At 41.5% G+C, this 19,414-nt stretch overlaps 1 protein-coding gene across 2 annotated transcripts in view; it reads right to left on the reverse strand.

The window, feature by feature from the left end:
* ARSB (arylsulfatase B) overlaps positions 1 to 19,414 on the reverse strand; it is a 169,639-nt gene that overhangs the window by 104,889 nt on the left and 45,336 nt on the right. The window contains exon 5 of one of the 2 annotated variants that reach the window (XM_045496480.1): positions 6,355 to 6,414. The exons of the other annotated variant lie outside the window; for it this stretch is intronic. Within the exon in view, the coding sequence (XP_045352436.1) occupies positions 6,355 to 6,414 (60 nt within the window). The remainder of the gene's footprint in view (positions 1 to 6,354; positions 6,415 to 19,414) is intronic. 2 annotated transcript variants of the gene reach the window in all.

The following is a 19,414-nucleotide window of genomic DNA, read 5'->3' on the forward strand; positions in this document are numbered from 1 at the left end:
CTTTGGGTCTGTGTGGCACATGCACCACTTAGAGGTGAGCCTGGGGCTTACACAGAACTGGGGGATCCCAGCTTCTCCACCTCTATCCTCTCTGAGATTCCCCACACACTTTCTAGCCTCCAGGGGTCCCCTTTTTCTTGTTCCTCTGGTCAGAAAGACAGGTTTCTCCCAGGTTTTAGTCCCTTATTCTGTCATGTGCTTCCATACAACTCAGGCTGCCTTTGGGAGCAAAGCAGCAAAATAAAAAAGAGAGATAAAACAATGAGATTCTCCCACACTTTTTGGACAAAGGGGGCTCCTTTTCCCTGGTCCTCTGGTTACAAAGAATTTTCTTTTGGGAATTTGAGGTGTCCAACCCCCCAACACAAAAGTAAATGCAGATCCTCAACTTGGGTTGGCCTTTGGGTAGAGTCAAGGGAGGAAAAAAAGGAACAAAATAATAATTCCCCTATATTCTCCAGCAAAGGACTCCTTTCCCAAACCACTGTTTAGAAATAGAGGGTTTCACCTAGAGATTTTTCTGCCAGTGGCTATTGCGTTGTTCTAGACTTCCATCAGGCCTTGGGTCAAAGCTGCAAGGCAGAGGAGAGAAAACAAACCCCACAAAACTCATGCCTGGCACAAAAGATTGATAAAGCTTTGACTTCATTCACATTCACCATTGCCTTGCTATTGTTTGTTTTTCATTGCCCCAGAGAGTCGCTTTCTGTAGTTTCTAGAGCTCCAGGTGCCGTCCCTGAGAAAGTAAGGCTTTGGTTGGCTTACTCTATCCTGCCCATCACTGGAAGGGTATATGCAATATTAAAAAAAAAAAAAATTAATGTTTTAAAATTTATCTTTGAGAGAGAGACAGAGCATGAACAGAGGAGGGGCAGAGAGAGACAAAAATATAGAATCTGAAGCAAGTTCCAGGCTCTGAACTGTCAGCACAGAGCCCGATGCAGGGCTCAAACTCATGAACTGTGATATCATGACCTGAGCCGAAGTTGGATACTTAACCAACTGAGCCACCGAGGTGCCCCTAAGGGAATGTGCAACACCTTAATGTGAATGGGCCATTGAGACTTGTGATGGAGACCTTGTCCTTGTTGTTGTTGTTGTTGTTGTTGTTGTTGTTGATGTTTTTACTGTTTTATTGTTTGCCTGAGGTAATACAGAAGCAGAATGAATGTCACCGCATCTTAGGTAAGCATAAAGAAAACAATTATTTTGAAGGCCTTAGTTAAGCACCTGCAAAGTATCCATGACTGTTGTCAGCATTGTGAGAAAAGACAACAAAAGGTCAATACACAGTCCCTACTCTCAAGGGATAGGTCATCCATGTGCAAAATACAAAACTGTCCATAATTAGGACAAAAAAGGACACCAAGAAAGAGAGAGAGAGAGGAGAACTGGGTAATTAGAGCAGGTGACTTTGGAGGCCCTTCAATCCCATGCTAGAATTTGGTGAAGAAAAGGCACATTCCACCAGAGGGAAAGGGGGCTTGACAGGGTAATTATTCTTCCAAAGTTGGTTTTGTACCTTTTTATTACACACTGAGTTTATGTGCCCCAAAGGAAACTAAAAGGCAGTTTCTAAGGACATTTTATTACTCCTGACCCTGTTCTTCCCTCCCCTCCTCTCAACTTGGTAGAAAGGGTTTCCAGAACTCTGGTTCAGGGTGAGGATGAAGGCCCAGTCACGTCGGAGTGAGTCATGGGATCTTTCCCGGGGAGTCTTGAGTTACCCACAGACAAAATTTTCAATAACTGTTGTAACTCAGCGGGTCGCTGGCATTGTTCGTGTGCTTCAGTGCATTTGAAGCATTCGGAAGTTTCCTTTTCATATTTTATTTGGGTTTATTCCTACAATCACAAAGGCAGTATCTTCATTCGAGGATAGTATCTATTGTATTCGAAAATATTTATTCAGAGGTATTCAGAAAGGCTTTGCATGAGAGCCCCTGTGAGCAGACGAGCACAGGGAAGGAGAGACTATGGAGAGAGCAGCTGCACAGACGGCCCGCAGGAGCAAATGGGGGCCAAGTTCACTGTGAATTTTCACTTGCAGCTGTGTGGAAAATACCTATGCTGGTGACTCAACGTCTTTGGACTTCTCGCTTTAAATTACAGCAGGCAAGAGAACATTTGCCAACGCTGAGCATATAGGGAAGCTGGTAAACTTCAGCTAGTTTTGAGCCCATCGGCTACCATGCACTGCAAAACAGAAGGGCAATTTGAAAGAAGGGATTCCTGTCACGATCAGGGCGCCGGGCGTAGTACCTGGACAGCTGGCAGGGCAACCAGACCTGTGGTTAGTAGAGATACCGCATCCATTTCCAATAATGGAAATTAGCTTCCTTCTTGTGTGACTTCACGCCAAGGGCTTGATTTTCTCTTCTGGAATGAGGTGTGCTCAGACCCAAAGTTATTGCTTGGCCAGCCCGTCATGGTCACATGCAAACGGCAAGACGAGCGACTGTTTCGTATCCACGCCGTTTCCCGGTTTTGTCTGGGAACTCTGTCTTTTGTAAAAGACCTTGCTGGTGTCCCCTGCTCCCCATCCCCCCACTTCCACCCTCCTCCTGGGCAGGCTGCTGGGACTGTATTTTGTCGCTTATCTAACACAAAATAAACAGAGCAATCTGGAGCTAATTTAAGTGGTTTACCATATCAGGATACAGCTGGGAAAGATTTTAAGAAAAAGGCCCAACAGGAACAATAGTGCTGTGAAGTTGGGCAGCGGTGGGGAGCACAGGAAGGCAGCTTCAGACAGCCTGGCAGACAGCTGTCAGCCACTCCAATAACAATCCCCGAGGCCAATGAAAACGGGCAGGGGCTGTGCGGGCAGCTCGGCAGAACACCAACAATGAAAACAAGGGATTCGAGGGCGTTCGGAGTTGATGGTTCAAGTGTCAGGGCCACCAGTCTCCCGGGAGCCCTTTGCACAACTCCCAGGCAGCGGGGGCTGAAGAGGAATTGCAGATGAGGGGACAACACTTCATTTCTCCACAACACCGGCCAAGAGTTTTTTCTGACGTGCGTGCGTACACGCTGGCTTCATCCTGACTTATGAATCCAGCAAAGCCTGCACAGGAACATCTGTTTTTGACATCAGTTTCTTCTGCTCTGCAGGCTGGTTGTCTTTTTAACTCTTTGGGGGCCTCTGGCTAGACCTTGAATTTCCTGGTACAACTTGACAGAGGTGAGAGAGGGCTGGAGGGAGTTAAATAAAGCTATGTGCTGCCCTTGAAAGAACTTGCAAATGCTTTATATATTAAAACAACAACAAAAAACCGCACTTGGATCAAGCTCTTGACAAAAATCCAACCAATTAGGTAAACTGTATAGTCCTAGAGGCAGTGCCATTTTTGTGCAGAGAATGCTGAATTGGAAGCACCGAAACCTAGGCTCTAAGTCTGCTTCTGCCTCGGGAAATACCCTTCTCCTCCTCCATCATTCAATTTGGAATGCTAGTTCAAGCTCACGCCTTCCTTTCCACGAGTGCTCAATTTCATAAAACTGTCCCTCTGATAAGAACAACCTTTGGGTCTATTATAGAACAATTCTATTTGGTTGGGGATAACTTTATTTATCAAAAAATGTTTTTTTAAATGTTTATTTATTTTTGAGAGAAAGAGAGAGAGTGTGTGAGTGGGGGGAGGAACAGAGAGAGAGGGAGACACAGAATCCAAAGCAGGCTCCAAGCTCTGAGCTGTCGGCACAGAGGCCTATGCAGGGCTTGAACTCACGAACCATGAGATCATGACCTGAGCCGAAGTTGGATGCTTAACTGACTGAGCCACCCAGGCGCCCCATCAAATTATTTTTAAAATATTTATTTATTTTGAGAGAGAAAGAGAGTGCAGGGGAGGGGCAGAGAGAGAGGGAGACAGAGAGAGAGAGAGAGAGAGAGAGAGAGAGAGAGAGAGAGAGAATCCTGAGCAGGCTCCACACTGCCAGCACATAGCTTGATTGATGCAGGGCTCAATCCCACGAACCATGAGATCATGACCTGAGTGGAAATCAAGAGTCGAATGCTCAACCAACTGAGCCATCCAGGCGGATTGGGGATAACTTTAAATAATCCTTGTCTATATTCTAAAGGAAGAAGAATCCCATTTGGAAGTTTCCATTAAAAAATACACAAATGAAAAAGTAGAAATTAAATATTTTATTATTCACTGTTCCATGTACTACTCCATCATATTTCACAAAAGATTGATTATTAAAATTTCCATCATAATAGAGTGGGTTTTAAGACTAAAATTTCAGAATGCAAAAAGGCAGAGAGACATGGATAGGTTTCCTTTTTGAAAGAGAGAGAGAGTGAATGAGAGAGAGGCAGAGAAACAGGGAGAATCTTAAGCAGGCTCCATACCTGATGTGGGGTTCAATCCCACTGCCATGAAATCACGACCTCAGTCAAAATTAAGAGTCAGATACCCAACCACCTGGATAGGTTTTGTAAGAGTAGAAAAGAATATAAAAGCTTCTAAAGGGTAAAAGATGAGAAGGCAGGGAACTATACCCTTTAGAAAGGCAATATCCTTTCTGTTTCTATTTATGTACTATTCTTTCTATTTTCTAAGTTTGGACAATGATTGCTTCAAAAATATCTGAGCACACTTGGGGCGCCTGGGTGGCTCAGTCAATTAAGCGTCCGACTCTTATTTCGGCTCAGATCATGATGTCACAGTCTCGAGTTCAAGCTCCACATTGGGCACATTTAAAAATCCAATGATCTGAAAGTTTAAAATCTCTCTAAGACAGCTCTTCAACAATAGCACGTATCAGAATCTCCTAGGTTTGTTGCTGGGTCCCACCTCTAAAACTTCTGGTTCAAGGAGGAGCCTGAAAATCTGCATTTCTAACAAGTTCCCAGGTAATGATCCAGGCCCATGCTTTGAGAACCATTGTTCCAGGGAGAGATGTGAGGGCCGACACATTAAAGTCAACCAGTTTTACTCGGTATCTTTTAGTGCTCTTTGGGATCACTGATCAAGTGTGGTTGAATAGTGAGAGTGGAAAAATAAGCAAGAATACAAATGGGTACATGAATCAATGCCAAGTATTCATAAAAAGTCACACAAAGAGAAAATGGCTGACCCTTAACTTTTGTGAGGATTAAATGATAAAGGCAGTTACTTTCTGAAAGGCAAGATTGTTCTTAAGGATGAAAAAAATGTGGCAAAGGAGAAGGTTTTATAATAATGAGTCTCTTGGTCTATACAATGCCAGTGTTTTTCATCCTGACTACTCTGCAGAAACACTTGGGAATCCAAATCTTTGGAGGGGGCCTTCTAGGTGACTTGAAAATATGGAGAAGACTGTGAACCTGCCTAGAAGAAAAGGGTATTTGAATTTCCATGATTGGACTACAGAATCTCAAATGGTATCTTATAAATCAACTTGAAGATGACAAGGCTAAGAAAGATTAAATAACATGTGAGAAGCTACACAGCTAGTTGGAAGCAAAGCCACAATTAAACTTCGTACCCTGAAGCCCATCTCCATCTCTATCATGTTATTTCAGTGCAATGGTATTAAAAGACAGAAAAAGGAGGTAATTGGGGAGAATCTAAAATCGAGATCCCAGTACCCAACAGTAAGGTCAATGGTCATCTTGGAGATTTCAATGGTTTCATTCAAAGTATCTGTTTTAAAAACCGAGGAGTCAACACAAGCTTTCAGCAATTCTGAGCCTACGAGGGGTGATGTGACCAGGCCTTCACCATCTATAACCCACATGGCCACGGTGAGGTTGGCTAATACCGTTCTTGTAGTACATGAGACATATGAATTTTTAGAGTAAGGAAAAAGAGGTAAAATGGACTGCGGCGATGCTGTCTGGAAGCCCTAACAGCTCACAGGCGAACTTCTCACAAGCAAGCTCACTCTGGACACTCCAAGAGCGATATCACCACAGGGCACTTAGAGAGGTTTGCCAGAGGGAAGGTGAAGTCACGGAGTGATTTGGTGAGGCCCACAGCTTGTCTGTGACTCAGCCTACTTTGTGGGACTCAAAATGAATTAAAAATACATTTTAAAAGCTGTATCTTCCACCTGGTTCCCATCACCATTTTTGGCTGGCAGGAAAAGGACCTGTCGGCTTTTATCTGCAGGAGGTAGAAAAGGGACAGCACATTTCAGGGAAAAGCAAATAAACATATTTGCCATGATGGTTTCGGGTTTACCAACACAGCAGGTGTGTCAGGAAGCACGGCACTGATCCAAATTATTGCAATAGCAACATTTCACTCAATCAGGCAATGCAACATCACACGGCCAGAGAGAAGAAGGTATATTTTGAACTTGTGATAGGGAAAAGAGGTCAGACAGGAGCTGCTCCAAATACCTGACTAAGGCACTTACATTTTATTGGAACTTGTCTCTCTTGGGACCAATCCGCAATACCGCTATTCATTCCCACTTCTTGATAAAAAAGCAAACATACAGTCAGAAATTATTTTTAAAGAAGCTTTGCTGAAAGAATGAATATTCAAGGCATTAGAGAGAAGAATCAGTTATCGTTTTGATCACTTGAAAGCTTTTTTTTCATGCTTATTAAAAACATGCTGAGCATGGGGGACAGGCCTCAGTGAGTCAATGGGATCCTCCAGGAACATTTCCCGGTCAGCCAGGGCAGTGCCTCCTTCGCCAGACCTTTTCCTACCGGCCACTAACATGATGGGAGCTGGGCTTTTAAAATGTAGTTGTAATTCACTTTTGGTATCATAGAGTAAGCTGAGTCATGGCAAAAGCAGCTGCTTGGAGTGGAGTTAGTATTTTTCCTATCCTATTGTATGATGGAATCTATTTTATTTTATTCTCAAGTTGCTCACGCTATGATCAGACAAAAATGTCATGGTTCTTATCAGTTTATTTTACAACAGTGAGTTAGAGCCTCTTGATCCACACTTCAACATAGACTTAGCATTGCACGTGTGTGTTTACATACTTGCCATGTTAGATACACCACAATTATTCCCCGCCACTGTGTGTTTATGCTGAAATATCAAAGGGACCCAAATTGTTAGCCAAAGGACAAAAAACCTCTTTTCTAGCTGTAGTCACCCAGGTCATGATTTCTTAAAATGACTGCTACTATTAAAAATTAGGGTTTTGAAGTATTTTTAATGTTAGAGAAATATTTACCATAGAAAGTTAAGTATTTACCTTGAATATAATGAATAATTTAGATTTTTCTCTTTATATCGCTCAGTAGTTTTCTAGTTTTCTGTCATGATCATGTATTATTTTTTTTATCAGAAGCATGACTAAGGTCAGTCAGAGAAAGACAAATATCATATGACTTCACTCATATGTGTAATTTAAGATACAAAACAGATGAACATAGAGGAAAGGAAGCAGAAATAAGATAAAAATAGAGAGGGAGGCAAACCATAAGAGACTCTTAAATACAGAGAACAAATTGAGGGTTGCTGGAGGGAAGTGGATGGGGGGGAGTGGGAAATGGGTTATGGGCATTAAGCTGTGATGAGCACTGGGTGCTGTATGTAAGCGATGAATCACTAAAGTCTAGTCCTGAAATCATTATTATACCATATGCTAACTAACTTGGATTTAAATTAAAAAGCAATAATATTAATTAATTAATTAATTAATTAATTTAAAAAAGAAGAATGACTAAAGTGTTTTTTAAAAATTAATGAAGATACTACAGATTTCTTTCAAAAGTTGATATTAAAATTCAAAATAAGTGTGGCTTATTGTATAATAACTGCTCTGGTAATCCAAAGGTTAGAAAATATTATTTTAAATGTTAATTTATAAAAAAGAAAGAAATGAACTAGGGAGTACTTTTTTAGTGAGAAAAGTAAATATTTTAGAGCCAAATTATTTCAAAACTATAAAATGAAAGAAGCCCTCAGTGTCTCCAGCAACCTTTACCGCCACATTTTGTTGGAACAGGATGGTCCATATACCACAATGGCGTGACCCACAAATACTTAAAGCCACATGGCACCAAGATACTTTATATTCATTATACTTCATGAACATTTTCTTCTTCTTTGTTTTTTTAATTTGAGAGAGAGAAAGCATGCACACAAGCAGGGGAGAGGAACAGAGGGAGACAGAGAATTTTAAGCAGGCGCCACACTTGGCACCGAGCCCAGCACAGGACTCAATTCCAAAACCCTGGGATCGTGACCTGAGCAGAAATCGAGAGTCAGATGCTCAACCAACTGAGCCACCCAGTTCCCCTGAACATCTTCTTATGGATATTAAACGTTCCTGTTAATTTTCCAGGTAATTTGCCAACCAATAGACTATTTTCTTCAGCTCCTGAGCTGCTTTTCATTCCTTACTTGTGTAGTTTTGACTAGAAGAGGCCTAATTCAATTCTGGCAGAAACATTCCCTTATGTCCAAAGATCCGGTCTTCCCTAACAATGTGCAACCACATATTGGTTTCGGTTGCCCATTCATTTCCTGGATACTTTTATCTGATCATTCGTTACTTGACCAACTAACTACTGCTACCACCTCAGCTGAAACAATTTATCTGGGTGGCCTACCTAGGCCCTTGGCTTCCTTTTTTGAACTCCATCAGTCATGGCATAAAGGGCTTTTCTGAGCTGTACTGATACTGTAACTAAAAGGAAACTGGTGATTTCAAGAATTTCTACACTGAGGATCGTGATTAATACAACTCTCAAGTCAGTCTGAGGCAAGCTAACTACACACTAAGAGAAAAGATGCCCGAGAGGCAGAAACAGGGAAGGTTAAAGAGCTTCCTGTTCAACACAAAGACTATATTAATTGGGGGGAAAAAAATAAAAGGAGGGAGAGGATGTGAAATAGAAGGTAAAATGAAGCCTGACATCTGTCAGATCTAAATGGTGTTTACTTATGTACTACAGTCCTTATGTAACCTTTGTAACTTCATTTACACTTTGAGATTAGCATTACTACAAATATCCTCTATTACGAATGATTCATGGTAAAATTACTAAAGTTTTAGATGAGGTTAATGTGCAGCAAGTAAGGCACGACTTCCATAAAATTTAAAATCTTCCAGAAATGTATGAACATCTCATGGGTAAACAGTTAACAATAATCACACTATCCTACATTTTCTTTTAAGGCTCTCAGCAGGTCTGTGAGGGCTTCCCATGAAGGTTCTAAGACAGGTGGAGGCCAAGGTATGTCAAGGTGCCATGATTATTGAGAAAAAGAGAAAGGGCCTCCCTGGCCTGTTCTACTCCAGAGCAAAGAACATAGACCCGGGCACATGGACAAGCTTTCTTTATCTAAAGCCAAGAGCAGACATGACCCAATTTCTGGGTTAATGTGGTCAAATACTAAATTTGCCTGTCTTCTAGGAATATTCAGATAGAACAAGAGGTCACTGAGATAATGACTCTAATGACTCCTCCCCCCAAGACTACCTATGCTTCCTTCCCATCCCCAAAGTCATCCTTCTTTTACTGATGAAAACCAAAAGAAAAAAGCTAAAACATTGATTTGTTCTGCAGATGAAAGGTTACCTTAATGCCAAGTTTTCTCCTTGAGATTTATAATTTTCCTATTGAATTATATCATGTATCATGCCCTAAAAGCAATGTCAGTGTCCAAGGAAATCAGAAACAGAGCAAGGAATTAGGAAAGAACTTAGTAACTAGAGGTAGTTATTCATTCATGGAAGAGGGGAACTATAAATGCATTTATGCCTATACATATGTTTTGCGTTATCAAACATTAAAATATCAACCTACTGTGTGCCAGTGTTCCAAGCACAGGGGACACTGTGACAAATAAGACGACAAGGTCCCAGATCCCGTGGAGCTTAATTCTGATGAGGAAGACAGATGACAAACAAGTACAGCCAAAACAACCAGAGAGATAATTCTCACTGTGATAAGTGCTACGAAGAAAACCAAACACTGTGATGTGACACACAGTGAGGGGGGCAGGGAGGGGCAACATCAGATGAGGGGCTGACTTGTGAGCTGTTACTTAAAATGACAAGGCATCAGCGGCCTTGCAAAGGGCAAGAGAAGAGAATGCTCAACAAAGGAACTCAAGTTCAAAGGCCTTCTCTAATAGAATATTAGGATTATAGGGTACATTGTGTCAAAGCTTCTTTTAAATTAAAGACCCTATCAACTATATTCTTGATAATTATCTGTTGTCAAGAAAACCTAAGCTAAGTGATATCTAGCAGTAAACCACAAAGGAACTTGTGTGATTATCATCACTTTTCCTTTATCTGTACCCCATCCATTTACTTAAATTAATTTCACTGAAATTTATTATATGATAGGATACATGTTCACATGTGTTTGAATGCGGTTATGTTTCAAGGTGGTAAATCAAACCACAGGTCAAGGGGAATTGAGGAAAACTGAACAAAACTCTTTAATCAAATTTGGCCAAAATCAATTAATTTTGTAGAGACTTATAATGCAGCAAACCAAGAGGCAGGCACAATCCCAACTGTTAGCACACTTCCTCATGTTGGCCCATCACACTCACATCATGAGATAGCCCTAAAGACAATTATTCATAGTTTTTAACTGTAACTTTGATTCAGGTATAGAGTAGATTTATTAGTAAACAGTAATTTATTGTTTCTCTTAGGAAAAGTGTCTCCTCTATGTAGCAACTAAATACATGAAATGCCATTCCATAGCTAACATATTTGCACATCAGGAAATTCTGGTGGTACTTTAATGTTACTAAAACTACCATTCTTAATACTTCCATTAGCTGTAGCCAGAAGCCTTACAGAGGCAACACATGGTCAATTTTTAAAATGAAGTTTGTTTTTTGTTTTGTTTTGTTTTGTTTTGTTTTGTTTTTTAAGTGGAATTACACATACGGACACTTTTCAGGGATGTTCCCATTTAGTTTACAGTAGAATGCATCGAATTTGATTTTTAAGGGTCTTTCATGTATACCTAAGACATTTTATTTTAGAATAGTTTTAAGTGTAAAGAAAGTTGCAAATATAATACACAGGGTTCCCATATACTCCACACTCAGTTTCTCCTGTGTTTAACATCTTACATTAATTAGGCTTATACATTTTGGGGCCCAAAACAGCCAATCTCAATTTCACGTGCACCCATACACACACAGTTGAAGAACTTTCAATCCAATATAGTATGTCTTGTGTGGTTTAGTGTGAAAATTTTAATCTTTCAAGACCTTTCCTTTTTTTTTTTTTTTTTTTCCAACATTTATTTATTTTTGAGACAGAGAGAGACAGAGCATGAACGGGGGAGGGGCAGAGAGAGAGGGAGACACAGAATCGGAAACAGGCTCCAGGCTCTGAGCCATCAGCCCAGAGCCCGACGCGGGGCTCGAACTCACGGACCGCGAGATCGTGACCTGGCTGAAGTCGGATGCTTAACCAACTGCGCCACCCAGGCGCCCCATCAAGACCTTTTATTAATGTCTGATTTTTTAAAAAATGTTAGAATAATAATTAATTAAATAAAGTAATTCTCCTCCAAGCATTTTTAGATCCAAAGCATTTTTTTTTATCAAAAGGTCACTACCAAATAATTATCTAATTAGCAAAAACATTTTTTTCTCAGCTCAGAAAAGGAATTGGAAATTACATCCATAAAAGGGTGCTAATTGGGTTTTCATAGAAGCATGAAATGCTAAAGCACTTTTTTTTGTTGTTTTGTTTTACTCCTTGGCTAGGCTAGGAAGCCTAATTTGGTTACCCAAATTAACCCTTTACCTTTTGCGTGACAACACCAATATCAAGTGCTGCAGTTCAGTAGCAGAAGAGAAACAACAGTCAAGTTAACTTTGAGATTTTTCTTAAGAGTGCACTGTCTATATGGGCTCAATTTCAATACAAGAAACTAGGAACCCCATTCTCCAGTCTGGGAGAAGGAAAGGGACGTGGGGTGGGGATAATGATACCTGACAGCTCTCTTGGGAATTTCTGCTACAACTACAGCAGTTAGGGTGCGTCCTGAGGTGCCAGTGAGCCTATCACAGCCCAGACTGGAGAGTAGTCAGGACAGGGCACACTGCGGGGACCACACAGCCCTTAGGCTATACAATGTCTACTTGTCACAAATGTCAGCACGTTTGCATTCCTGTATAAGCAGAGACTGCCACTGCTAAGAGCTACCTTGGCCTGGGCTTCAGGCAGGGTTAGGGAACGGTCCACATACCTGGGGGAGTTTGGTCAAATTTGCTTCACTTCTATGTGCTTAGCATGGAGCCTTGCACTGAGGAATCACTGAAAGAATATTTGTTGGATAGATGAAGGAATAAGGAGTTTACTCACCACTAAAAGCATTACAGAGATTTGGGGTTATATGTAGCTGTTGGAGTCCAGAAATCAAGGGCTTTCCAATAAGGCAACCATAAGACTACATTTGAATTTGGAGAACGGGCCGATCTAGAGTCGCTTCTTAGCACGCAGACTCCTGCTTAGCAAGACAGTGTCCTGGAGAATGTTGAATACATCTTCAGAGAAAGTTCTCCTTCACATCTCAGGAGGCAGAAGGAGGGAATAGGATCAGAGGTGCCACCTACTACAAATGAATTCTAGAACTGGTTAACAGTGGTATTCTCTGGGAAAAGAAACCGAGAGGCTGGAGCATAGTGGGGGGCAGGTGGACCTACTTTTCAGTTAAAAACTTTTGGACATTTGAAAACTTTGTACTCAATGCATCATGTGTTCAGAAAATAAAATAAATTATTATTTAAAAAATAGACTGGGTAAAGCCATTTATCTGGAAGAAGATCTCTGTGCAGTAATCAGAACATGTCTCAAACAGGAGGCAATATGGAAGTGAGGGGTCCAAAGATACATTGTGAACTTAGGTCTCAGAGGCAGTACCTGCTAGCCATGGGCAGTGCCTGAGTGGGCACCTGAGCAAGTACATGAGTTGGTGACGAGGCTGAGTGAGCAGCAGGGACCCATACCTCCAAAACCACTGGGGGAGGATCATCCCTCAGCGCCTAGATTCTCATTTCCAAAGAGTCCTGCACATCTGGGGATCTGACTGCAAAGCCCAACTCTTTCCAGCTCCTGAACCCTTCCCCTCTGCTTCTGTGCCTTGCAGAGCACTATCAACAAAAGTCCTTCTTCCTGGAGCCCCTGGCTCTCCCCTAAGGACACTGCTTCCTCTGCAGCCTCATGGTTCATTCATCACTGCACTCCCTAACTTTTTCCCACCCTTCTCTCTAATCGCCACGCCTCTCCCCCCAGATGGAAGCTCATGCACTCAGACTGTTCCGCGGACTAAATTGTTTTACTGCAGGTATTTATAGACTTCTGGATCACGCCTGCCATGTTCCTCGAAAATTACGACACCTAGCATCCTATCACTCTCTCCAGTACTATTCCTATCACTTTCTGCAAACCACTGACAATTTCAATATCAATACAGATGATCTTTCCAAAAACCTGGGCTCTCAGCGACCTGATCTCCCCTCCTTCCATGATCTTCCCCTCTAGCCTGCTATAGCAACTCACTCCCAGAGTCATACTCTGAACCTTGCAGTTACAAATATTTGTAAACCCTCCACAATCTTACTTTCAAGCATCACACTCTCCAGTGGCCACCGAACATCTTCTCAGTTCACTTGCTGTAGAACTGAGCTGTTCAAAACGGTAACCACTGGAAAATTAGGTATTCATATGTAGAAGAATAAAACTGGACCCCTATCTTACAGCACTCACAAAAATTAACTCGACATGGACTAAAGACTTAAATGTAAGACCTGAAACCGTGAAACTCCTAGAAGAAAACATGGGGGGAAAGCTCCTTGGCATCGGTCTTGGCAATAATGTTTTGGATACGACACTGAAAGCACAAGCAACAAAAACAAAAAGAAACAAGTGAGACTACAACAAACTAAAAAGCTCCTGCACAGCAAAAGAAACAATCAGTAAAATTCAAAGGCAACCTACAGAATAGAAGAAAATATTTGCAAACCATATATCTGATAAGATGTTAATATTATACATTCAAAAAAATTCAAATAAGTATTATATATTCAGATATGTATATATATATGAACTCAGATACATATATCTCTCTGAATATATAATATTTCTATATATCTGATGGCAAAAATAAAATAAAATGGGCAGAAGATCCGAGTGAATAGACATTTTTCCAAGAAAGATATACAAATAACCAATGGGTACCCAAAAAGGTGCTCAACATCACTAATCAACAGGGAAATGCAAATTAAAACTACATGGAAGGGCGCCTGGGTGGCTCCGTCGGTTAAGTGTCCGACTTCGGCTCAGGTCATGATCTCATGGTTTGTGAGTTCGAGCCCCACATCGGGCTCTGTGTTGACAGCTCAGAGCCTGGAGCCTGCTTCAGATTCTGTGTCTCCTTCTCTCTCTGCCCCTCCCCAACTTGTACTCTCTCTCTCTCTATGTCTCTCAAAAAATAAATAAACTTAAAAAAATTTTTTTTTGAAAAAACACCACAGGGGCGTCTGGGTGGCTCAGTTGGTTAAGCGTCCGACTTCGGCTCAGGTCATGATCTCACGGTTTGTGGGTTCAAGCCCCGCATCAGGCTCTGTGCTGACAGCTCCGAGCCTGGAGCCTGTTTCAGATTCTGTGTCTCCCTCTCTCCCTGCCCCTCCCCCACTTGCACTCTGTCTCCCTCTGTCTCAAAAATAAATAAACATTAAAAAAAAACTTAAAAAAAAAAAAAAGAAATAACACCACACTGAGTTATCGCCTCACAGCTATTAGAATGACTATTACCGAAAAGACAAGAAGTAAGTGCTGGCAAGGACGTGGAGAAAAGGGAGCCCTAATGTACTCTTGGTGGGAATGTAAACTGATATAGTCACTATGGAGGGTCCTCAAAAAATTAAAAATAGAATTATCATGTAATCCAGTAATATCACCTCTGGGTATATAGCCAAAGGAAATGAAATTACTATTGTGAAAGTTATCTTCATCCCCATGTTCACTATAGAATTATTTACAGAAGCCAAGACATGGAAACAACCTAAGTGTCCACTGATGGATAAATGGATAAAGAAAATGTAGTGCTAGTAAAGAATATATATATATATATATATATATATATATATATATATATATATGTGTATATATATGTGTGTGTACATATGTATACATATACATATATGTACACATATGTGTACGTACATATGTATGTATGTCTAGATACACACATATAATGAAAAAGAAAGAAAAAAGGCCATAAAAAAGAAGGAAATCCTGCCATCTGTGACAACATGTTTGAACCTTGAGGGCAGTATGTAAGTGAAACAAGTCAGAGAAAGCCAAGTACTGTATGATCCCACATGCATGTGAAATCTATAAACAACGAATTCATAATAAGTAGACTGGTGGCTGCCAGGGCTGGGGGTGGGGCAATGAGTGCAGGTGATCAAAGGGTACAAACTTCCAGGGAAAAGATGCATAAGTTCTAAGGACCTAATGTATAGTATGGTGATCAATAATACAGTACTGAATCCATGAAAATTGCTAAGAGAGTAAAGCTTTTATGTTCTTACCACACACACACACACACACACATACAGGCAATTATATAAGGTAACAGATATGTTAACTAACCTTACCATTAACCATTCTGCAATATATACAAGTATCAAATCATCATATTGTACACCTTAAATTTACACAATGTTATATGATAATGACATCTCAAACAAGCTGGGGAAAAAACAAATGGTAGCCACTAGGCACATGTGGCTATTGAGCACTTCAAATGTGGCTAGTGTGAATTGAGACATGTTGCAAGTATAACATACACGCTAGACTTACCGTATTTTTGAAAAAGATTGTAAAATAACCCACGGATAATTTTTTATTTTTATTAGATACTGAAGTGATAATATTTTGGCTATATCATCAGGTTGATAAAATATACTACTAAAATTAAATTTACCTATTTCTTTTTAGGTTTTTTGAATGTAGCAATTTAATTTTGAGATAGAGAGAGAGAGAGAGAGAGAGAGAGAGAGAGAGAGAGAGAGCAAGAGCGAGCACAAGCTGGGGAGGGGCAGAAAGAAGAGAGACAGAATCCCAAGCAGGCTCTGCACCATCAGCACAGAGCCTAATGTGGAGCTCAAACTCACAAACCGTGAGATCATAACCTGAGCCGAGATCAAGAGTCAGACGGTTAACTGACTGTGCTACACAGGCGCCCTTGAAATGTAGCAATTTAAAATACGGATGTGACTCACACTTCTGGTTTGCATTATATTTCTATCGGACGACATTGATCACTACAACAATTCTTCAGCCACTCTCAGGATATACAATCCTTCCATCACACCACCTTTATACCACATCTTAACAACCCTCCACCAAGTCCTAAATTTCCCTCCTTACCTAGTTCACACTGCATGGTCCATCATTATAATCTCTCCTCTTTTGTTGTTTTGATTTTTTTTTTTTAGAGGGAGAGAGTGCACAAGCAGGGGAAGATGGGCTGAGAGACCGAGAAGGAGGGAGAATCTCAAGCAGACTCTACATTCAATGCAGAGCCTGACAAGGGGCTCAATCCCATGACCCTGGGATAATGACCTGAGCTGAAATCAAGAGTCAGAAGCTCAACTACCTAAGTCACCCAGGCACCCCATTTGTTTTAAATTTTTTAATTGAAGTATAATTAACAAAACGCTATATTAGTTTCAGGTGATCCATATAATACTAATAATTCAACAATTCTATACATTTCTTAGTGTGCATCAAGACAAGTGTACTCTTTTTTTTTTTTTTTTTTAAATTTTTTTTTTTTTTTTCAACGTTTATTCATTTTTGGGACAGAGAGAGACAGAGCACGGACGGGGGAGGGGCAGAGAGAGAGGGAGACACAGAATCAGAAACAGGCTCCAGGCTCTGAGCCATCAGCCCAGAGCCCGACGCGGGGCTCGAACTCATGGACCGCGAGATCGTGACCTGGCTGAAGTCGGACGCTTAACCGACTGCGCCACCCAGGCGCCCCAAGACAAGTGTACTCTTAATCCCCTTTACCTATTCCACCCATCCCCCATGTACCTCATATTCTCTTCATTATACAACTTTGCCCTTCTCTCCTTTCGTTAAATTCAACCTCATTAAATTCAACTTTCCATGGCCTGTCAAGTATCCAAAAACCAAGTGGCATCAGTGTTTCCTTGGCCAAATTTTGTCATTACTAATTGTCTTTCTATTAGAAGCCCAAATGACTTGAGAACTAGCACATAACCAGAAGAAACAGAATGAGTGACAGTCTCAAAAGAAAAATCATTAACCAAAAAAATCCGAACAGAGGCCTACTCCCACATCTGCCTCGATCCAGCTGTGTGACCACAGAATGTAACTTAACCTATTTGGGGCTCAGTTTCTCGATGTATAACATGAAGCTCTTAGCCTTTCTAACTTCAACATGCTATGACTGGGTGAAGACAGTGGAAGCCAGTATGAACATGGGGCTATGAATAAATGCTTTCTGACACTGTGCTTGAGCCAAAACCAGCAACTTGCGTGCAAGTAGTTTATTTTGGAAATGATCCCAGGGAGCAGGAGTGAGAGACAGGAGTTGTTGAACAGGGAATGAGAGAAAGCCACACACTGTTGTGTTATCAAGCTGGCCACTGCCACAGGTGACTCATGCTCAATCTCACTGGTCCCCTGTGAGAATCCTGATGCAATTCATCTCATAACTGTCACTCGGGGCGGGGGAGGGGGCGGTTAGAGGGAAGACATTTATGCACTGGCTCCCAATGAGTAAGCATGGCCCCATGGGCATCAACTTCAGCACATCTGGGTATGTACACGTAAGCCTCTCAGTGTTGGACAACATGTGGGGTCAGGGCAGGACACAGTGGTAGCCCTGTGAGAAGCTGACCAACGCCTACCCTGAACTGGTCACCAGAGCAGCTGCTGGAGCAAGACATGGGGCTATGAGGAGCCACCATGATGCATTGAGGTGTGGATGACAGAGACTGTCTGAATAATTGTGGTTTCTAAATAAAAGCCTACAGCCATAGGAGGCAATTGCTTTGCTTTTAACTATGGATCACGGTCCCTTAGGCCCATCTCTTCATCTAAAAAGTGGAGAATCACATACCTACCTCACATTCAGGGAAAGGCTTAAAACCAGAGTCCTGCCATTCAGTGGTTTAAGAACTTCAGTGATATTTAGAAATGGACTCTTGGGCCATCAGCTTTTGCCTGTCCTGGTTGTTGAGAGCTTCATATCGGAGTGTATATAGCTCTTCTAACCCTTACATCACCTCCAACTGCAGTGTTATATGTGGGCTTCTGCCTCGTTTCCAAATGTGCATTCCAGTTTCCTGAAAACAAGGTCCCATCCCACAGCCTACCCAGCCCTGGGAACCTCCTCTTTCAGCAGGTACAGGGTTCTGCTCATGCAGCACAGCTTAATGGGGTCCTGCTGCAATCTGGACCTTTGAAACCTGAATACGATATAATATTTATAGCACAACATATTGTCTGGAGATTACTGCTTTGGTGTCCTCAACGATGCGAAACGGCGAACGTCCAAATAGTGATGGTAGTAATAATAGCTGTAATTATTAAATTCCCACCTACACGAGGCCTGATATCAGATACTTTACATGATTTTTATTTTAATTCTCACAGTAGTCCTGTGAGTAAGCTTTATCCCCATTTGCACATAAGCAAACTGATGCTCAGAAATTTATCTAAAGTCACCCAGTTAGTAAGTGGTAGAATGAGAATCTGAGCTCAGGTTTGTCTGGTTACAGAGCCCTGGTTCCGTCTTAACTACTGTCTCTTCAAGATGGGTCTCAAACTTGCTAGGTATTCTGGGCCTTTATAGACCAGCCTTGCCATCAACCTTCTGGAGCAGGTCCTATATCCAGCTCAGCCCTCTATTCCTAGCCTTACCCGGAACTGGTTTTCTATCCTCCCCTTGTCCCCAGCATGTCAAGTAGATTAATTTTCCAGGGAATTCTGCATTGACTGAAGCTGGACTCTGTCTGGCATGTGTCTTGGGCAGCCTTCAGAAGTTAAAATGTAATATCAATTTCTAGTGTGTTCTTTGAGTCAGGAGAAAATCAAGAGCCATTACTAACTTCCAATGGTGAGAGATGGACGCCCAATGCCAAGAATGGTAAAAGAGAACAAGGGGGAAGAAGTAGATTGTGCTTCAGAAAACAGACTGAATAGGAGTTGAGATAACAGCATGTAACTTTAAAAGCAAAGCATTGTCCCATTGGGGCGCCTGGGTGGCTCAGTCGGTTAAGCGTCCAACTTTGGCTCAGGTCAGGATCTCACGGTTCATGAGTTTGAGCCCTGCGTCAGCTCTGTGCTGACAGCTCGGAGTCTGCTTCAGATTCGGTGTCTCCCTCTCCCTGCCCCTCCCTGCTTGCACTCTGTCTCTAGCTCTCTCAAAACCAGATAAATATTTTAAAAAATAAAGTTAAAAAACAAAGCAAAG

This window comes from Leopardus geoffroyi, chromosome A1 (assembly GCF_018350155.1).
Source record: "Leopardus geoffroyi isolate Oge1 chromosome A1, O.geoffroyi_Oge1_pat1.0, whole genome shotgun sequence".
NCBI classification, from domain to species: domain Eukaryota; kingdom Metazoa; phylum Chordata; class Mammalia; order Carnivora; family Felidae; genus Leopardus; species Leopardus geoffroyi.